General features: G+C 35.7%; 1 protein-coding gene across 1 annotated transcript in view; it reads right to left on the bottom strand.

Moving 5' to 3' along the window:
• The window catches only part of LOC150080700 (death-associated protein kinase dapk-1-like), a 248,550-nt gene that overhangs the window by 173,645 nt on the left and 52,379 nt on the right, over positions 1–22,526 (bottom strand). The window contains exons 4-5 of the mRNA XM_090380788.1: positions 19,806–19,904; positions 2,105–2,203 (exon numbers count right to left, since the gene is read on the bottom strand). Coding sequence (XP_090236914.1) covers positions 2,105–2,203; positions 19,806–19,904 — 198 coding nt within the window. The remainder of the gene's footprint in view (positions 1–2,104; positions 2,204–19,805; positions 19,905–22,526) is intronic.

Below are 22,526 nucleotides of genomic sequence, written 5' to 3'. Positions count from 1 at the left end.
TTCACAATGTATTAATGCAGTAGAAAATCAAATTTTAACAAGACATTTTTTTTTTTTTTTTTAAATAAAGAATGGATCACTAGCTTACTGAATTAAACTTGTCTACGAATCCTTAGATGAAAAGTTCTCAGGTTGATGGATCAGACAGTGTGGTTTCATTGAATGGCCACTGCGCTCCCCAGATTTCACACCCTGTGATTACTTTGAGGATTCTTAAAGGAAAAAGCATTTATTAATAAGTAATCTCTGTTAGAGCTTCAGCAATCAATAGTTAGAGGATTCGAGAACACTTCTGAGGAATCGTGCCTTGCTGTACATCACACTGTCTAAACACCTACTAAAAACCAAAATGGTGGCCATACTGAACAGATGATTTTTTTTTTTTTTTTTTTTTTGTTTATGTATGCCTTTTGTGTTGTGTTAGCATTAATTAAAATATATTTAAAACAAAGTTGTTATTCAGAATCAAGCATGTTTCCTTATGTATGGACCACCTCATATTTTTTATATCAGTGCAACATAAGCTTCACTTCTTTGCATCATTCTGCTATTTTAATAATAATACCACTAATAATAATTTCAACAGATTTGTATCCAGCTCAATCTGTTGGACTTTCTCACTTGATTTCTATCTCTAGATTTTTTTAAGGTATCTTATGAAACAACTCCCAATCAGAAGAATTTCAATGGAATACTGAATGGTGAATTTCCAATAATGCCTGCAAATCTGTTGTTTATGCATACAAATCTAAATGTGTAAATTAATGCTGGTAACAATTTTGTGAATTCTTTTATGAACATTATGAAAAAATGAGCAGTATGTAATTTAAATAATACATGTTTCATGTATTATATTATTACACAGAAAATTATTCATGTATTATATTATTACACAGAAAATTATTCATACATTATATTATTACACAGAAAATTATTCATGTTATATACAAAATAATTTTGCATATTTTATATAATTTTGTATATTTTTGTATATTTTATATAATTTTGTTTTGTGATTTCTATAGCCAAATAAAAAAATATATTCAGTATTGTTGTGTTATTTTACTATCACTATATAACTCTTTGTATCAGGTAAGGTTAATTTAATTCTTGAAGAGAAATCTAACTGAGTAGTGCTCAAAATATTGCTCACAAAAAGTTTTGCAGCTAATTAATTCAGCATAATTGTTTTCCTTTACTTCCTTTCTCTTTCAACATTTTTATATGGATGTTTTATTAAAAACAAGGATGCCCAAACTTTTCCATGTTGATTCCTACTAATCTTAAAATTATTCTTTTTGCTACTTGGCTTCACTAAAATATGCATAATCTTCACAAAAAAAATTTAATCTATTTATATTTTAATTATTAAGCAATAATTAAAAAATAAATAGCAGAAAATTTAAATATGCCTTGAGTACTGCGTACAGGTCTGGAGGTCTCATTTTAGGAAGGATGTAGAGTGAGTTGCTTGAGTGTGTACAGAGAATGACAACAAGATTGGTGAGAGGAACGAAGGGTCCTCTTACTAAGAAAGGCAAATTGCAGTGGCTGGAGACTAAGCATCTGCGAGATGATCTGATTGAGGTGTATAAGTCCTTGAATGGGTTGAGCATGCTGAATTCTGATGAGATTCTTCTGCTTGCTCAGATTACGAACCTCAGGGGGCATAAATTCAAATTGAGGAAAGACAGTTGTAGAACAGAAGTGCAGAAATTTGCCTTTAGCCAGTGGGTGATTAATTGCCGGAACAAACTTCCATCTGTCAATTTGGAAGTTGATAGCTTAAATAAATTCAAGGAAGAACTGGACAAACTTTTAGAGGGAAATGGATGTGTGATTTTTTTTTTTTTTTTTTTTTTTTTTTGGCTGATGCTACATAAGCTCATATGCTTGCTTTCTTGCATCACATGCCTCCACTACTATTACTATTATGTAATCCTTATTAAAAGTGCTTTTATTTTTAAAATTAAAAAAAAAAAAAAACTTCTTTAATAAAATATTCATATCTAGTATGTGGTATTCACATGGGAAATATATTGTGCACTAACAACTTAAAATATTAATTGAACACACACCAAAGTCAAAGGAAAAGAAAAACTACCTTATTTTTTTGCTGCACAACACATCCAGCTAAACAGAGGCAACGTACTACTTCAGTGTGGCCATTTCGGGCAGCTAAGTGAATAGGGTAAAATCCTAACTGAAAAATAAATTTCAATATAAATAAAATAACACTGATATTTATGACTGCAGATTACTGGAATTAACTATGTTATTAATTTAAAATCTACTTTGATAGTATTTTTGAACTTAATTTTTTTTTTTTTTTGTTTATGATACCTTCCAATTTCTTGAATAGCAAAAATAATTTAAAATTTGTATTAAGTAATCCTTCCTCTATATATTTTAGATTATATATCAAAATAAATCTGTCTTATTTATAAAGCAGTTTGTTTATTTACAAAAAAATATGGAAGTTCATATTTCCTTAGAAAACATATCAAACTAGTAATAATCATAGGTCTATGGGGTAGGGGTGAATATAAAAATACCATGCTTCATAATAGCCTAGTGGTCAGGCGCGCGGGTGCATAAGTACACGTGCCTTGAGTGACCGGGGTTCAAGCCCGTGACTACTGAATACGGTGCTGTTTCTTGTATTCTGTCTATCTTGTGAACTCCTCTGACCGTTTGGTCGTCCCGGAGTATAAACAGAAAATTTATTTATTTATTATTTATAAAATAATGTTTTTTCTTCATCTAGGTCAGATTTTGTATAAAAAGGGGTCTCTAACTGTCATTTAGAAATATGAAATGGATGGACAGGATACAGATATCCATAACATATGGACATTTCTAAAAATGTAATTATTTTTTTAAATTTCTTAATAATGCTACAATAATTTCCCTTCACTTATTAGGAAATAATCATGGGGAAAAATTCAATATTAAATAAAGATCAATTACTTTTGTCACACAAATTTTTCTCAGCAAAAATTTATCTAAAAAAGTGGAAAACTTGTTTATAACAACAATATTCAATATTCCCTCTCCCTTTCGGATACAGAATTTAAAAGAATTCCAGTTAAATGCCAACTTCAACACAATGGAGTTGGCATTTAACAGGAAAGAAGAAAACAATGGAGAATAGTCACAAATATTTTAACAATATCTATGGAAATTAAAAAGCTTATAATGAGGAGGGACTTTCTCAAAGCATTCCATATACAAAAGAGTTAACAGAAAACAGCTAACAAAAAAAGTTAACAAAAAACAGTTAACAGAAATATTGGCAGGATCACCCGACCCCCCTCAGAATAATTGTCTTCCACAGTGACAGTGATCGAACTAGAAATTCAAACCACCAGGAAAGAACCATGGGGTAATTCTACACATTGCAGCCACAGTATTCAAGAAGCCCATCAGCCTACTATGGTTTTATGTGACAACTGGAGCAGAAACAACAACCCACAATCTTAACTTCCCAAGGAGAGAAATGAATAAGTTACATCATCCATCTCCCTGCCGTCTCCAATGTTGGGAAGGACCTGTATCAGAGAAGAACTGGTTCATTCTTAGGGATTCTGCTGCATTCAATCAAGAACACAACTTTTGATTTGACTTTTACCTTACAAATGTTTCCTGCTTTATGTCAGTAAGATGTAACTGGAAAATCCTGTAGATAATTCTCATTGTGTACATATTGAAACAATTTTTTTTTTTTTTTTTTTTTGGCACTGTGTTTATAAACTTTGATTTCAATGTGGAAATAGTTGATTTACCTATATTGTATTTTAGAGTTTTATATATAAGGCACAGTGAGACAAATGTACTTTTGTTTCATTTATTTATCTCCCATGTGATAATTCAGTGAATGTGTATATATTAGCATTAGCAGAGGCATATGATGCAAGAAAGCAAGCTTATACACTATTGGCCAAAAAAAAAAAAAAAAAAACCTTCCCATTTCACCCATCCATTCACTGCAAATCTTGTCTAGTTCTGCCTTGAATTTATTTAAGCTACAAAGAAAGATGGAAGTTTGTTCCAGCAATCAACCACCCATTGGTCAAAGGCAAACTTCTGCACATCTATTCTACAACTGTCTTTCCTCAATTTGAATTTATGTCCCCTCAGGTAATTAATCTGGGTAAGAGAAAGAATCCCATCAGCATTGCGCATGCTCAAACCATTCAAGGCCTTATACACTTCAATCAGATTACCTCATAGGTGCCTAGTCTCCAGAAACTGTAATTTGCAAACACTGAACCCTGGAGGACTCCACTAATAACATTAGTCCACAAAGAGCAGTGAGCCTTTCTTCGTAAGAGCAACCCTTTATTCCATTCACTAATCGTATTGCCCTTCTCTGTACTCATTCCAGCAGATCTACATCCTTCTTAAAACGAGGCCTCAAGACCTGTATGCATTGCCTTATACAAGGGGATAATCACCTCCTTTTCCTTGCTAGAATAATTCCTATATATCATTGACAAGACACCATGAGCTAGTCTTGCAGACCATCTGCACTGCTCAGAAAACTTCATATCTGACAGCACAATTACCTCCAGGTCCTTTTCATTCTCTATCACCCTCAGTGTAGTACCACACAATTGATACGTTACTCTGGGATTACTGCTACCCATATGCAGTATTTTTTATTTGCCATTACTCTGGGATTACTGCTACCCATATGCAGTATTTTTTATTTGCCAATGTTAAACTTCAGTTGCCACATCTCAGTCCATCTGCTCAACTTTTCTAGATCCTCTTGCAGTAGCATACTGTCATTAACACCCTACCAACCTTCACATCATCTGCAAACTTACACATTAAGCCTGATATACTATCATCAATATCATTAATAAATACAGAAAACAACAATGAACCCAACACTGAACCCTGGAGGACTCCACTAATAACATTAGTCCACAAAGAGCAGTGACCATTGATTACCACTCTCTGTCTTCTCCCACACAAACATCCCTTTATCCACAGAAGCAATTTGCCTCCAATGCCACACTGCTCCAATTTGTGCAGCAGTCTTCCATGTGCAACAGTATCAAAAGCCTTCCTAAGATCTAAGTATATGATATCAAAATTATTCTTTGCATCCAGTTCCTTTGTAACCACACCATAGTTGTTGTTATTTGGCTTTTAGGAGCATTAGCAACTAAGGCCATATTTCTCCGGGGATATGCGGTGGTCATTCCCTGACCTTCTGCATTCTCTGTATTTGGTGGTCACAGGCTCGAACCCCGGTCTAATCAAGAAGCTTGTGCTACGCACTGCTGCTCCTGCCAACCTGGCTACGGAGGTGCCACCACATCATAGTATCCAATCAAATTAGTCAGACAAGACTTCCTCTTAACAAACCCATGCTGTGTCTGAACTATAACTGAAGTCTTGTCTAGATGATCCTGAGTGCTTCTTTAACCAGTGCCTCCATTACTTTCCCCTGGAACAGAAGTTAAACTGACAGGTCTGTAATTATTTGTGTCAACTTTTGATCTTCCTTTATGAATCGGGGACACACATGCACATCTCCAGTCCATGGGTACCTCCCCTAAGTCCAAGGAAGCTCTCATAATTATGGCTAAGGTTTTGCTTACTTCCTTTGCTGCCTCCTTTAATATAACTGGATAGATCCCATCCACTCCCAGGTGTCTTCCTTATGTTTATCTTCAACAATTTCTCCTCCACTTTGCTCTCAGTTATTACAAAATCATTTAGCTCACTGCCACAGTTTAATACACCCCGAAAGTTATTCGGGGAGGGCATTCCCCTCCCCGAATAACTCCTCATGAGTAAATATAGATGCAAAATATTCATTCCGTTTGTTAGCTACCTGAGCAGGATCATCATTGGTTGAACCACCGATATCAAGTGGATCATCGATATCTGATTCATCCCCTTTCATCTAGAGTTCACATAAGTAAAGAACTCATTGCTGTTTTTCTTTGCATCCTTTGCCAAATATTTCTCATAATCTGCCTTTGACTGCCTAGCCTCCATTGTGACCTGATTACAGACCAGTTTATATCTTCCATAGGCTTCTGTGCCACCTGTTAATTATTATTATTATTAGCAATATGTTGCAAGGAAGCCTGAGGCTTATGCTGCACTAGCCAAAAAAAAAAAAAAAAAATTCCCGAGTTACCCTGAGAGAGAGAGAGAGAGAGAGAGAGAGAGAGAGAGAGAGAGAGAGAGAGAGAGAGAGAGAGAGAGAGAGAGAGAATCAAAGGGAATCACCAAGAAAGAGAAGAATGATGATATCCGGCTCAGGAACCTGGGTGTGCCAAGCCCATACTCACCAGATGTGAACCCCTAATTTATATGTATCACATGCATCCCCTGTTCCTCTGCCACATGTGTCATTAGTTCATATGACCTCCATTTAAGCCTAAACCTTGAACAATATTTCTTAGTTAATATAAAAAGCCTAGTAGATTCCAAGATTAATTCTTTGAATACTTCCCATTTACAATTTGCTGTTGGTAACATCATCAGTTAGTCTAACTGTATATATATATATTTTTTTTTGGCTGATGCTGCATAAGCTCATACATTTGCTTTCTTGCATCACATGCCACTACTACTACTACTACCTCTGTAGTCATCTTTATGAAAGCAAAAACCCTTCCCTTCACCCTGATGGTAGTTACTTCTCTGAGTAAATCCCACATCAGCACACTGTGATCACTACCACCTAGTGGTTCCTTTATCTGCAGATTCTTAATGGATGAAGAATCACTACTGATAATCAAATCAAGAGTATTACTCCCTCTAGTTGCCTCCCGAACATGCTGCTGTAGAAAACAATCATCCAATAAATCCTCAAAAGCTTTGCTAGAATGACCAACTCAAGTTCCAGTCAATATCTGGAAAGTTAAAATCCCCCAATACAAGACATTCTGATTTACTGGCAAACTCTATTTCTCTGCACAATTGTTCATTGTACTTATCAGAGTCATTAGGCCTATAACACACTCCTACTCTCATTTTCCCTTTCCAAGTGCTTATGTCACACCAGACTGACTCAACGTTGCACTGTCCACCTATATCAACTGGATGCACTTCTTTAGATTTTGTGTGTTTCTTAACTAACAGCATAACCTCTCCTCCCTTCCTACCCTGTCTATCCTTTCTGTACACATGGCACTCCCCAAATTCCAATTCTGCACTGCAGATATCTGTGTGACACCATGTCTCTGATATCCCAACAATATTTGCCTTTGATGCCTTGATCAGCACTTCAAATTCATCAAATTTATTTACTATACTTCTAGCTTGGTGTACATGCAAGTATACATGCACCTGTTCTTACTCTTAGTTACCCTAACACATCCCATGTATTTCTTGTTCCATAATGACTCCCAGCAGATGTTGAAATCCCCAGCAACCTGCTCTCTGGACTGCTGTTCATTACAATTGAAGCAGTGCAAGAATCACTTTCACTTCTGTCTGCGGCTACTGTTAATCTTTTAGTCTGTGAATCCCCCTCCAAGTTAGCAGTTTTCCAACCCACCTAACACTGCCTTAATAACATCAGCAAATATCTTGCACCCTTTCTATTTAAGTGTATCTCATTCCTGTAGAAGCAGTCTCTCCTGTTAACAATCACAACACCAGGCTGAGAAAAATTCTACCCCTTGAGCCTTGCACAATCTCTCCAGGGCCGATTTGATCGACAAGGCTCTCATCATATACTCCTTCCTATCATGTCTGGGCAGAATTGCAGACACTTTCAAATTCAATCCTAACTCACGGCTTTTTTTCAGCATTGTCTTGTACTTGTTAAGTAATTCTGCCGGTCTCCTACTCTTAATATCGTTAGTGCCAACATGTACAACAATATCACCCTTTGTGCCCTTAAAGGATGATATCTGCCCTACAATGTCATCAACCTTTGCCCCTGGCAGACATACCCTGGTCCTGTTCCATCTATCCTTTTTGCACCATATGTTCCCCGTTTCCCTGACAATAGAGTCACCAACAACAACTAGTTCCTGTGGGACCAGTGCATTCTGCCTTGGGGATTGCCGCTGTGTTGCCTGATGTTGAAGTGCAAGCTCTGGCATTGATGTGGACAACTGAGAGCTTGATGGGCCCTCAGTTTAAATCCTTTGAGGGCCTCTACCCTCTTATTCAAGCTCTCATATAGGCCCATAACAATGCTGAGTTGCTGTCTGATTTCCTCACACTCCTTACATCGAGCACACAAAGACATTCCCCTTGGCAATATCATGTCCCATTCCTGATTGCTCCAGAAACATCAAACAAGCAGTACATATCAAAAGGCTGTGATTCAGAGGACAACCCCCCCCTGAGTTCTCCGCTGAGCCATAGCACTCCCACTAGCTTGAGCCTTTTGCCTTGCTTCTCTGAGGCATAATTTCAATTTCAATACAATTAAAAATATAACACTAATTTATATCCCAGTCCAGTTATAATACTATATATATATTTATTTTTTTTATATATTTTTTTTTAGTTTCGAGTTTTATCTCCAACTGAGTTACGTTGTATGAATTTCGTATCTGCTATCAAATTATATGTATTAAGTTATAAAGTTACATTTGTAAAATCTAAGTCATTATATGTATTACTTTAAAAAAATTACATTTGTAAAATCTAAGTAGTTATAATAGATAATAAATTTAACTATCTATTGCCACCCACATGGTTCAAACTTTCATGCTAGCTATTTATGCCAAATCACCAATTCTAAAAGATCTACGAATATCACTGTTGTACGTTACGATCTACATGACAAGCAAAATTATTAAATCATGTAAGTAGTGCTATAATTTATAATCCTCTACTGATACTGATTACATTGCTACAAGTTTTGTAGATCAACAGTATCTGCTATATCGATATAAAAAACAATGACGACAGATTCAAATGTTACTGTCAATACAATGCTGGCAGAAATCGATCAATTACAAGGCCGAGTATGGAATAAATGCACCAATTTAATCAGAAAATCACAAAAAATACTATACTACTAAATTTAAATCAAAAGTTATACAAAAACAATAAATTTCAAATCAATTAAAAAAAATTCACTTAATGGCTTTGAACACATCTGGCTTCCACTAGCCTCATCAGCAGACTCTGGTAATTTGATAATATTTGATTTTATTTTCCCTTACACTCCTAACCTTGTGGCTGTGAAAGGCAATATTCTAAAGTTATGTACAAATAATATTATTCAATATTATAAAAATAATATAATAATGTTATTTATTGTCTACTGCAATAAAGATGACTTTCTTTTAATTTTTCACCTCTCATGTCTCTTCAGAGTCAGACTAGAGCTAGGCTCAACAGGGTCTTCTTTCCCTACTGATTTTGCCAAGCCCCTGTGGTTCCACTAGACAGCAGATAGGGACATTTGCCAGACTCAGAATAATGGCCTCCCGGACCCCCATCCATATGCCACTGAAACTTGTTGAGTCTATCGCTCAACATTTAGATGATCAATTTTCACAACAATTCATCTACTTTGACAAATAACTTAAATTAAAATTACCTTTAGCTTTGTGGCAGGGATGGCTTGCCCACCCCTGCCACAAGTTACTGTCCCCACCACGAGGAGGTAGGTCACCCCATTTAGTAAAACATCTGACAACTCATCAGTACAAATAATAATAAACATAAGTGACTTATATTTACTTCCTTAGAGTAACTTTAACTTTGTGGTTCTCATAAGAATCTTGACATTAAACCAATAATCAATCAGGGACACAACACAAGCCACAGTCCACAAGCACCAACCCAACATACGCCAACAACTCCACTACCACTGCCGGACGAGGGCACCATAATAGAGGGAATCTCATTAATCCATTTGACTTCATATATATAATATACCTAAACTGCCCACAGTGTTGATGAGAAATGAAAACTATTGAGCTGATACAGCCAAATTACTGCATCAAATGGATAGGGAAGGTAAAATGGGCCAGGGATACATTTCAAGTAACAATATAAATTCCAGTTTTATATGCATGACTGAAAATACAAGTATCTGAAAACATTTTGACTCTTGTAAATGATTTTTACACAATAAAGCTGACCAAAAAAATAATAATAAAATAAAAAAGGGCTTATGTTCAGACTTAAAATATACATCTGACTCAGCAGATATATTACACAAACAAAACACTAAATCTGGGGGTAATCACTGAACTCAGGGGACAGCAATAGTAATTTTTTTACATTTAAGCAGCTGGTCATTCATCTTAGTGAATGAATAGCATTATTCAAAGACTAAACCACTCTATTACTGTCAGTTTCACAAAGCTGCTTGAACAGCTCATGGGTTTCTGTCAATGATATACATGATTTGCCAGTAGGGGCAGAAGTGAATATTCTATTGTATAAGGCAATGGTTAGGTCACATCTAGAATACTACATAAAAATTTAGAAACCTCATTTTAGGGAGGATACAGATCTGCTAGAAAGGGTGCAGAGATGAGCAACAAGATTAGTTGGGAATTAATTACAGAATTTGTAATTGATTTGTAATTTGTAAATTTGTAATTAAATAAATTGCAGTCTTTGAAACTGACCTAATTGAAGCGTATAAAGGCTAAGTTTAAATAGCCCTTAAAAGGGCTAAGTAAATTGAATTCTGAATGTCATCTTTTCTCTTTCTGGGATAAAGCACACAAAGGGACAAATTTAAATTAGAAAAAGGATGGCTACAGAATAGATGCATGCAGCCCCAGAGTAATCAGTTGTTGGAATAAACTACCACCTAGTGTTGTGGAGGTGGTTTGAATAAATTTAAAGAAGTTTTATATAAATTATTGGAAACAATGGAAAAATGGACAAATGAACTTTTTTTTTCCTTTTTGACTAGTGTTGTAAGACATGCTTTCTTACATCACACTGCTGTGAAGAAATGGGATGTGCTTATGTTGAAAAAACACCTGATGAATAAAATTATGCACTATATACCAAGCAGCAATGAATTCTGAACTCTGGTAAGTAGATTTGTTTAAATGCCTAAATTTTAATATCTTTTTGTTTAAATTTGTAGTGCAGTTATTATTTACTTTACCTAAACAGGTTAGACCGGGGTTCGAGCCTGTCACCACCAAATACGGAGGATGCGGAAAGGTCAGGGAATGACCACCGCATATCCCGGAGCAATATGGCCTTAGTTGCTAATGCTCCTGAAAAAACCAAAATAACAAAAAAAAAAAAAAACCTAAACAGGTGAAATTTTTCATGCTTGAAGTGAATTAATGCAGAAGTGATAGTTGCAAAACAGGAGAGACCTCTACCACCTGCCATTCACTGTAAGTGCAATAAGGAGTCTGAACAATAATTTTGCTGATATCATGATGGGCGGGATGATAATGACAGTAATCAGGGTATGATACATCAAGAAAGACCAATAAATTAAGCAGGTGGGATGAATAATGACAACTAAGGTTTAATGTTGATAAATGCAAGGTACTACATTTGAGTAACAATAATAAGTCTTTCCTGAAAATTACAGTCTACAGAAGTTCAAGTCCAATGTCAACAAATATCTTCCCTCGTCTTCTCAACCTTCAATCCAAGCACAGTATTAAGTACTATAGGTTCTAATACCTCTCATGTTTGGGGTTTTCATAAAAAAAAAAAAAAAAAAAATCAACTTATCAAAGGGATTGATGAAAAAGACCTATGCGATAATTGTATAAAATTACATGTATTTCTCAAGATACTAGGCCAGCTCACAGGATTCAGTCAATGATATACAGGACTTGAAATTGCCATTTAACTGCACTGACAGGAATGCATATATATGGTAATCACAGCACAGATTTGTTAAGGGGGAGATACTGTCTGACCAATCTGATTAGCTACTATGACACAGCAACAAGGGATCTGGATGAAAAAATAATTGTTTTGACATTATATACTTAGCTTCCACTAAAACTTTTGAAACCGTTCCACATGAAAGGCTGCTGTACAAATTGGAGTAGTGTGGCACTGAGAGAGTTACAGCTAGGGATAAAGGGATGGTTGAATGGAAGGAGACAGAAAGATTAATGGCCACTGCTCTTCATGGATTAATGTTATTAGTGGAATTCTTCCAAGTTCAATGTTCGACCCTTTACTGTTTTCAGTATTTACTAATAATACTGACGAAGGCATATCAAGTTTAATATCAAAGTTTGCATATGATACAAAGGTTGGCAAGGTGGTTATTGACAGGAGTCAAGACCTAAAAAAAATCAGACAGATGGGCCGAGAAGTGGCAACCACATCACATAGTGGAGAATGAAAAGATTAAGGGTAACTGTACAGTCCAACATGAAGTTCTCTGAGCAGTGCAGACAAGCTGCTAAGGCAGCTCATGGGTTCTGTTAGTGATATACAAGAATTTTGCTAGCAGGGACAAGGATGTGATAATCCCAGTGTATAAGGCAATGGTTAGGCTGAATCTTGATTACTGCATAGAGGTCTGGAAGCCTCGATTTAGGAAGGATCAGGATCTGTTGGAACAAGTACACAAAAGGATACTCTTACCAAGGAAGATTTCAGTTCTGCATATTGCAATGTTGCTTAGAAACTAGGTGCCTGTGTGAGGACCTAACTGAAGTGTTTAAGGCTTTAAATGAATTGAGCAAACTAAATGCTAAATACATAAGGGAACATAAATTTAAATTGAAAAAGGATAGTTGCAGGATAAAGGTGTGAAAATTTGTGTTCAGCCTAAGAGTAACTATAACTGTTGGAATAAACTTCCATCTGATTGCTGTATAGAAGTATATTATTTAAATTTTTTTAAGGGCTGGATAAAATATTAAAGTAGATGGACAACTTATGTCTGTGATTTTCTTTTTCTTTTTTTGCTGATGCTGTAACAGCTTGCTTTCTTTCATCATTTGCCACTAATACTCATTCTGTCAGCAGCAAGAAAGAGAAAATTAACCCCTTTGCATAAGGCAATGGCTATGCCACATCTTGAATATTGCATACAGCACTGGAAGCCTCATTTTAGGAATGATGTACAGTAAAAGGTCAGTTATCCGGGGCTCAATTATCCGTAGGGTCAGATTAACCATGGTCCTCTATATGTATTTAGTTTTATTTTTAACAAACATTTAGAGAATATTATTTATTTATATGAACAGTGGATTCGTAAAGTACATACAGGAAATCGCTGTTGTGTCTCTCGTTTTGCCACCTGGTAAATCACCTCAGATGTTTTACACCCAGAGATGCGAAGTCGGCTAAGATAAAGAAAGCCTGCACGCAAAAGTTCGATGAAATTTACTGGCAAAAGTATTTTGCCGTAATGGCATTTGTATTGTTGCTCGCTCAGTAAACAGACAATGGGTGTTATCGGTCTGGAGTAGAAGTTGAATCCCACAGGAGCTTGAAACCCTCCCGAAGTGGAGGGGGAACGTGACCTTTTTTCTTTAGAATCCCTAATTGAATTAGCTAATTGAATCACAAACAGAGTCATATTGGAAGTTCTGGCGTCATAAAAAAATGTTCGTAACGTAGTTTAACTGCTAAATTTTTTCGAAGCTTGCTGTGATTCTCGTGCAGGCTTCATTTGCCTTTTTTTTTTTTAATAAACAATTTATCCACTAGTCCACCAGTGATTCTAAAGAAAAAAGGTCAGTTTACCCCCTCCATTTCGGGAGGGTTTCAATCTCCCACGGGATTCAATTTTCGCTCCTGACTGATAACACCCACCGTCTGTTGGTTGGTTGATATGTTGTTAACATTAGCATTAGTAGGGGCATATGATGCAAGAAAGCAAACTTATGCAGCATCAGTCAAAAAAAAAAAAAAAACCCCACTTCCACTTCACTCCTCCGTTAGTTCGAAATACCTGTCCAGCTGAGCCTTAAATTTATTTAGGCTATCAACTTCCATGACAAGGGATGGAAGTCTGTTCCACCAACCAACTACCTGCTGGCTAAAGGCAAATTTCCACACGTCTATCCTAGATCTGTCTTTCCTCAATTTGAATTTATGCCCTCTCAGGTGATTATTCTGAGCAAGAGGAAGAATCCCATCAGCTTTGAGCATGCTTAAACAATTCAAGGCTTTATACACCTCTATCAGATCACCTCGCTGGTGCCTGGTCTCCAGACACTGTAATTTGCAAAACTTAAGACTTTCTTCGTAAGAGTACCCCTTTGTTCCATTCACTAATCTTGCTGCCCTTCTCTGTATGCGTTCCAGCAGCTCTACATCCTTCTTGAAATGAGGCCTCCAGACCTGTATACAGTACTCAAGGTGTGGCCTGACCATCGCCTTATACAAGGGAATAATCACCTCCTTATCCCTGCTAGAAAAATTCCTGTATATCATTGACAAGACACCATGAGCTACTCTTGCAGCCCATCTGCACTGCTCAGAGAACTTCATATCTGCCTGCACAATTACCCCCAAGTCCTTTTCATTCTCTACCACTGTCAGTGTAGTACCACAGAGTTGATACGTTGCTCTGGGGTTGCTGTTTCCCATAGGTAGTACTTTACATTTGTCAATGTTAACTTCATTTGCCACCTCTCAGCACATCTGCTCAACCTTTCCAGATCCTGTTGCAGCAGCATAGCATCAGTAGTGTCCTTAACAACCCTGCCAACCTTTGTATCGTCTGCAAACTTGGACATTAAGCTTGATATACCATCTTCAATATCATTTATAAATACAGAAAACAACAATGAACCCAACACTGAACCCTGAGGGACTCCACTAATAACATTAGTCCACGAAGAGCAGTGTCCATTGATTACCACTCTCTGTCTTCTGCCACTCAACCATCCCTTTATCCATAGCAGCAATTTGCCTCCAATGCCACACTGCTCCAATTTGTGCAGCAGTCTTCCATGTGCAACAGTATCAAAAGCTTTTCTAAGATATAATATCAAAGTTATTCCCTGCATCCAGTTCTTTTGTGACTGCATCATAGTATCCAATCAAATTGGTCAGGCAAGACTTCCCCTTAACAAAACCATGCTGTGTCCAAGCTATAACTGAAGTCTTGTCTAGATGATCCTGCAGTGCTTCTTTAACCAGTGCCTCCATTAATTTTCCTGGAACAGAAGTTAAACTCACAGGTCTATAATTACTTATGTTGGCCTTTGATCCTCCTTTGTGAATTGGGGTCACATTTGCACATCTCCAGTCTGTGGGTACCTCCCCTGAGTTCAAGGAAGCTCTGATAATTATGGCTAAGGGGCTGCTAAGGCCATATTGTGCCTGATTCTATTCCGTAGTGCAATTACCAGTTAAAATCTGTAAAATAATCCCGCCTGCTTTAAGAAATAAAAGAACTCAGCTAGATTTGATTTGTCTCCAGTCAGATGGGGTAATGTCAAAGGTTCTTGCAGATGTGAAAGCAATTTGAAAATTTTGTTTCGATAATTATTATAATGATTGTAATTTATTAGAATATGCCTCACTGTAAGTGTAGTCTGACAAAATGTACAAATAGGTGGATCTTCTCCCTTAAGTAGATAAATATGGGTTAGATACGTATGCCCAATATGCGTCCTAGCCAGGATCACCCCACCGTCTGTGTACCGAGCAAGCAACAATACAAATGCCATTACGGAAAGTACTTTTACCGGTAAATTTCATCGAATGTTTGCGTGCTTCTCGTGCAGGCTTTCTTTACCTTCACCATGAAGTCAAATGTCTTGAAACACCTACTGCATTTCTGATGCCAAATAACATACAAATGTTGTTTTTTTTTTTTTTTGTTAGTTGCTGGCACATCAGTTTCTGTGGGCATAATGCACCTCCCAAAGTTTTTGCATTTTATTCTGATCCAAGCCCAAGGCAGGATTCGAACCCGCGACCTTTGGGTTGCTAAGCAGGCACTTTACCCACCTGGCTAGCCCAGTCAGTATTCACATTTGTCTACTAAATATCACAAAAGCGTGTTCCTGTGCTTGCTGTGTGTTGTACGTAATATTTATCTCGCATTTCAACCCCTAAAAATGTCAGGTAAGCGAAAACAAGTTATTTTAACAGTGGAAGAGAAACTAGAAATTATTAAAAGATGTGAAAAACGTGAAAGTGTTTCAAAGCTTGCAGACGAATTTGGAATTGGCCAGCAAACTGTGCAGGACATCATTAAAAGCCAGTCCAATATACAGTAGACTTTTGAAATAATGGCAACTTCGGGGATTCAAGGTGCCATTATTTCAATTTTTCTGTTATCTAGAAAGCTTTATTTTTAATGTACCTAATGCAGTAATAATGAGGCCAAATAACAAATAGAGAAATTAAGAATGCAATTTTATTAACTGCACATAAAAAAAAAACACAAACATGTTGACGATCCAATGTTATATTCTGCCATTAATACACTTCTGCTTATGCCCCATTCTATTTTCTTTATTATATCAAGTTTAGTCTGCGCGGGTAGCACAGTGGTATCGGCACCGTCCTCCCCACGGCAGGTGGAAAAGGCCTAGGTTCGAATCCCGCCAGTGACGTGAGGAACTTTTATGGGCTTTTTTCATTTCGTGGCTGAATTAGTGGGTCTCAGGCACAGATAGCAAGGTATCCCCCCCCCCCAGAAACTGGGCTTTTTCATCCACCAAAACAGACAAATAGATCAGAGAACACACACAATTTATAGACACAATACAAATGGGTATATGAATTAACTTTCTGGGTAACCCTATTGTAATAGTTTGGATTATATCGAGTTTGTCACTAAGCTTTAATGTTCTTCTTTTCTTCTCTGTATGAGGTTTATTAACTTTAGGAGCCATAGTGAGGGGTTTTTAATTTAAAATAAACGTAAAACAATGGTATATCCATGATATAAATACAGAATTCACTTTGAAAATGGCAAATATAAACAAATACAGTAATCACATGACTTGCCATTTTCTTTTTCCGGCATTGCAAGACATTGGCACTGTACGTATACATCCGATCTCAATGTGCCGTTATTTCGAATGTGCTGTTATTTTGACACTCTACTGTAGATAAGTTTGTTTATAAATGTGACACATTTGCTTGTGCTTCACAAAGAAAATTGCTCAAAGGTGCTACAAATGAACAACTTGAAAGTGTAATGATAAAGTAGTTTTTACAACAGAGCTAAAGGAACCCCAATATCTGGACCAATGATTTTAAGCAAGGCAAAATAATATTTTTTTGGCAAATTAGAAATGCCTGGCACACCTACATTTTTGTCTGGTTGGTTGAAACGATTTAAAGACAGACATGGTATAAGAGAGTTACAGATAAAGGGTGAAAAACTCAGTGCAGATAACAGGGGAGCAACTTTATTTTGTGATGAATTAGCTACGGTTATTAAAGAAAGGGGGTCTTGTTCCATCGCAAATTTATAACGCAGACAAGACGGGACTTTACTGGCAAGCAATGCTCAATCGCACGTTGGCATCTGTACAAGAAAGAAATGCACAGGATATAAAATTAGCAAAGACAGGATAACTATTTTATGCTACGCAAATGCTTCAGGGGATGACAAATTAAAATTAACCGTACAGGGAAAATCAAAATCTCCTAGAAGAAGTTTAAAGGACACGACTAATATTCCAACAGATTATTATAATCACCAATTTGCATGGATGACTAAGGGATATATTCAAAAAGTGGTGGACATATAAATTCATTCCTCATGTTAAAAAATATGTCTCGTAAAGATCTCCCACACAAAGCAATTTTGTTATTAGATAATGCTCCAACAGATTATGCCATCCTCCATTGGAAAAACTATCTGCAGAAAATGGTGATATTTTTGCCATTTATCTTCCGCCCAATGTAACACCCCTGGTACAACCTATAGACCAGGGGGTGATTGAGAGCATGAAACGATTGTATAGAAAGACCTTGATGATGGACTTTATCACAGAAGAAAAGAATCCTTTTTAATTTGGAAGTCACTAACAATTAAAGATGCTATCTATAAAATTTCTACTGCATGGGTGGAAGTTAAAAGCAAAACAATTATAAAATCATATTGCCTGATGACTTTGTAATCGTTAAATATAACGTGGAAGTGGGAAACTCAAATAACACTGTGGAAATCGTTCCAGATGTTTTAAACTCAGTTCAAAATATTGAAGGATGTGAAGACTTAGACAAGGTAAGTGTTAACTGATGGTTAAATATAGTCAAAAATGAACCAGGCTATGAAAAAATGACTGACGATGACTTAATCCAAAGTGTGCAAGAACCTACAGCAAGACCTAATGAGGACAATTAAAAGGAACTACAGTCAGCTTGCAAAGTAAGTTGTAATGATGCCCTAACAGCTGCAGGGACATTACTTAAATTCGTGGAAAGTCAAGATGATGTAAATTATATTGAAATTTTACAAATTCGTGATCACATAAGAAAAATAAAAGAAAAAATAATGCTACAAAAAACAATCAAAAATCACAGACTTTCTATCAAAATGAATAAAATATTATTGTTATTGTTATGAACATGTAATATCTTATGTTTTTATGTGTTTTGGAAATTATTTAAAAAAATAAAAATGTAATTTTGATTTACCGTGTTTTTCAATTATCCAGGCTCTAGCGTCCCCAAATTACCACAGATAATTGATGTTTTATTGTATATCTATTGTAAAATGGGTATATGGTAGAGGAACAAAATTAGTCAGAGGTATAAAAGGATACTCTTACCAAGAAAGACTTGAGTTCTATGCAACATTTGAAAATTAAGCATCTTCAAGGAGACCTGATTGAAGTGTTTATCGCTTTGAATGGGTTCAGCAAAGTAAATGCTAATGACATTGCTCTTTTTCAAACAGCATGCACAAAGGGACATAAATATAAATTGAGTTAGGAGGTCGCATAGAAATTTCCTTTCAACTAGACAGTAATTGAAAGTTGCAATAAACTTGAAAGAAGGTAGCTTTAATAAATTTAAAAATGGATTGAACAAATTATTAAAAGGAATGATGGGCAAATGAAGTTGGAAATTATTTTTCTTTATTTTTATGGATGATGCTATATAAGTTTGTTTCCTGCATAACTTACCCATTACTAATACTAACATTTCACTGCTGCTTCTTTGATTGTTGACACCACCAATCCCAAGATTTGATAAGCTTAGGAAAGGGCTGAAGGGGGGAAAAAATCACCGCTTTCCTTTTATATTTACTCTGATTCTGGAAACCACTGTATAATACAAACACAGATAATGATTTTTTTTTTTTTTTTTTTTTTTTGGTAGTTGTTGACGCATAGGCTTCTGTGGCCATAATGCACCTCCCAAGGTTTTTGCAGTACTTTGATCCAAGCCCGAGGCGGGAATCGAACCCGCGACCTTTGGGTTGCCAGGCAGGCACTTTACCCACCTGGCTAGCCCGGTCGGCTACAGATAATGATTGCAAATCCTGAAAATATGTTAAACTGATGATTGCAAATCATCATTTTAATATTCTAATAAAAAATCTTTAATAAAAAGTCCTTTCAAATTACTACTTTCAATAAATATGGTGAAAAGTTATGCCAACTGAAAGACCTGCAACCTAGCCCTTCACCTTCTACCTATAGTTCTGACACCTAATTTACAAATTCAGTATATAAAACTATGAGATTACCAACTTTTTCTTAAACTGAGTAGCACTATGAACAAAGTGGCCACTACTTTTTTATTGTTTCTTTTTATTTTTTTTTTCTTTAAAATAGGAGATGCTACTTATTGTTTTCCTATCACTTTGCAACATATGGATATTTCCAAAAACTTAATTTGTAAGAATAACTTCAACAAAATGGAGTGATAGCATTACTTGGTGATGTATTTAAAGGACAAGAAAGAAATTTTACTTTATTTGGCACATCAACTTTACAACCAAATGCACAAAGCATTTGAGCAACTGGCAATAATCCTTCTCTAGCAACTATATGGATTGGTGCTTCTCCATGCTAAAAGTAATAACCATAAAGAAAAACAAGTTAAGAATTAAGTAGTTTCAGAAAGAGTTTATGTAATTATTCATAAAATAAATATGTGAACAAAAAAAAAATTTTTTACATAATATATACACTAGTAACTAAAAAACGAAATTTTTTCAATAATTTCAAAATTCACAAAAATATTTTACAAAGCTAATTTCATTAAAATAATAATGCAGAATGCAGTAATCAAACAATAAGATTGTCATCCAACATGCTGTTTCAAAATAATGAAATCAGTTTATTTAGCAAAGCTGCAAATTAAAAATTAAATTATTACAAAAGTTATAAATTAGAATGTTTATATATAGAAATATTTGATAATGTTACAATAATATCCACTCCCCTATAGGAGGATATATTAATGTAATAATTAACATCAAGGTGGTATTGATTACATTAAGAACTGTTAAGACATAGGTACATTCAAAGTTTGAATGTAAAAGTTAATTCAGAGAAAAAAAGTGAGATGTTTGATAAACAAGGACACAAACAAATAAGTAATGATGAATAACTCAGCAACAGATGCGATTAACTTAGAAGCCAAGATAGTAACTGAACAGCAAATTAGTTAAGCTACAATTGTTCAGGCTTACATACACTTGCATATGGCTAATGCATTCTTGCTAACGAAACAGATGCACATGATTCATGGAAAGAAGAAGATATTCATATCTAACAGTTGTTAGTGGGCTCAATACGTGAAATAGAAAAGTATTTATTACTTGGTTTCAGAAAAGTAGAAATAACACAGAAGGAAAATAACACAGTGAAAATAACTCACAGAATAAAATATTTGAGGCAGAGGATTGAAACTTAAGATAGTAGAACATAAAGGTTTACAGAATTTAAAGTTTTAAATAATTTCATGAAAGCCACATTCAACATTGGCCTACCTAAGAATCCAGTATTTCAAAGCAAATAATTTTTTTGGTAAGCATTACGCAAAAGCAAAGAAATTTTTAGTTGGGTACTCAGCAAAGGAATCCACAGAGACTTAGCAGACAAAATAAGTGAGTGTATACACAGATGCAAAAACAGGATGAAAACAGAAACTTTTTTGGGAAAATTGGAGATTTCAGAAAGTTCACGATGCACTAGAAATTAAATTTCACTGATAACTACACATTTTATATTAAAATACAGCTACCATAGGATTGTTTATCAGTAAGTATTACAAACATTAGCTTACTGAGGATATTTTTTGTCTGTGGATTTCTATTTGAATAGCATATTAGACATTAACTGATTATGATCATTTCAAGGAAGGTACTATTGCCTCTGTCCTCTTCAGAAATGTTGAGTCAAAGATTTGTTTATAAGAATGGCTCTGCTGTTGTCAAGAACATTTCCAAAGCTTCACTACAGAAAGGAATGACATGAACTCAGTTTTTTTTTTTTTACGCCTATTAGGAGAAAGCAAACAATGAAGAATGTTGAATTAGAGAAGTTAAAAAATCTAGAAAAGTATGAGTTAATGAAGACATGCCTCAATGAAAGAATGCAATACAACCACAGACAGAAGGAGAGGGGAGTGGAAGATCTTTGGAAGAGCTTTAAATCTGTTGTGACTGAAACAAGCTCAGAAGTTCTAGGTTATGAGAAATGCTGAAGGAGGACTGGATGACAGATGAAATTTTGACACTCATGGAGCAGCACATAGCATTTAAGAACTGCAATGCACTAAGGTACAAGGAAAAGAATAGACTGATTAAGAACAAAATTAAAGGAGCTAAAAAGAGCTGGATCACAGAAAAATAGAAGCACTGCAAGAAAAGCATGATGATTTCAATCTTCACAAAAAGATTAAATTGATTTCAGGATTTAAAATGAAGGAAACAACCAACTTCAATCTGAAATGACAAAGGTGACACTATCAATGTTCATCACTTCTCCTAAAAAACTAAATACCAGGACTTGTAGAGACCAGACTAATCAGCTTGATGAGCCAATTGGATTTTTAGGAATTGTGAGGAGTCGATGGAAGATGAGCAATTTGGATTTAAGGACAGACTGGGTACAAGAGAAGCACTATTTTGTGCCCAGGTCATGATGCAAAGGTGAAGAGAACAACAGGTCAATGCCCATCTTTGTTTTACTGACTTTCAGAAGGCTTCTAATCAAGCCCAACACACTAAGTTCATTGAGATGCTTGAGGAGTCCAGTCTTGATGAAAAGAACATCCAAATAATCAGAACCCTCTACTGGAACCAAACGGCATCTGTTGTAGTTGATAAGCTTCAACTACAACGGATGTCATCTTTAAGAGAGCATTAGATGGAAGAAATGAAGGAATATCTGTCAATTGTTGAGTGATTAACAACCTTCGCTATGCCGATGACACTGTACTCTGTACAACTAATATGCAGGACTTACAGATACTCCTGAATTGTGTGAGTGAGAAAAGTGAAAGAATGGGCCTTGGGATTGATGTTAACAAGACTAAGCTCATGGTACTTAATGGAGCAATGCCAATACTTCCTCTCATGTTAAAAGGAAGGTTGAGAGAGAGAGAGAGATGACAAATTTAAATTTTAGGCTGTTGGATGACAAAAATGAACAGGATATGGGAATAAAAGCAAGGATTGCAAT

The sequence above is a fragment of the Mastigoproctus giganteus genome, chromosome 9 (genome assembly GCF_048544385.1).
Source record: "Mastigoproctus giganteus isolate SK-2022 chromosome 9, ASM4854438v1, whole genome shotgun sequence".
Classification (NCBI taxonomy): Eukaryota; Metazoa; Arthropoda; class Arachnida; order Uropygi; family Thelyphonidae; genus Mastigoproctus; species Mastigoproctus giganteus.
Note: the sequence above shows the minus strand (reverse complement) of the source record. Positions and strands in the feature narration are given on the sequence as shown.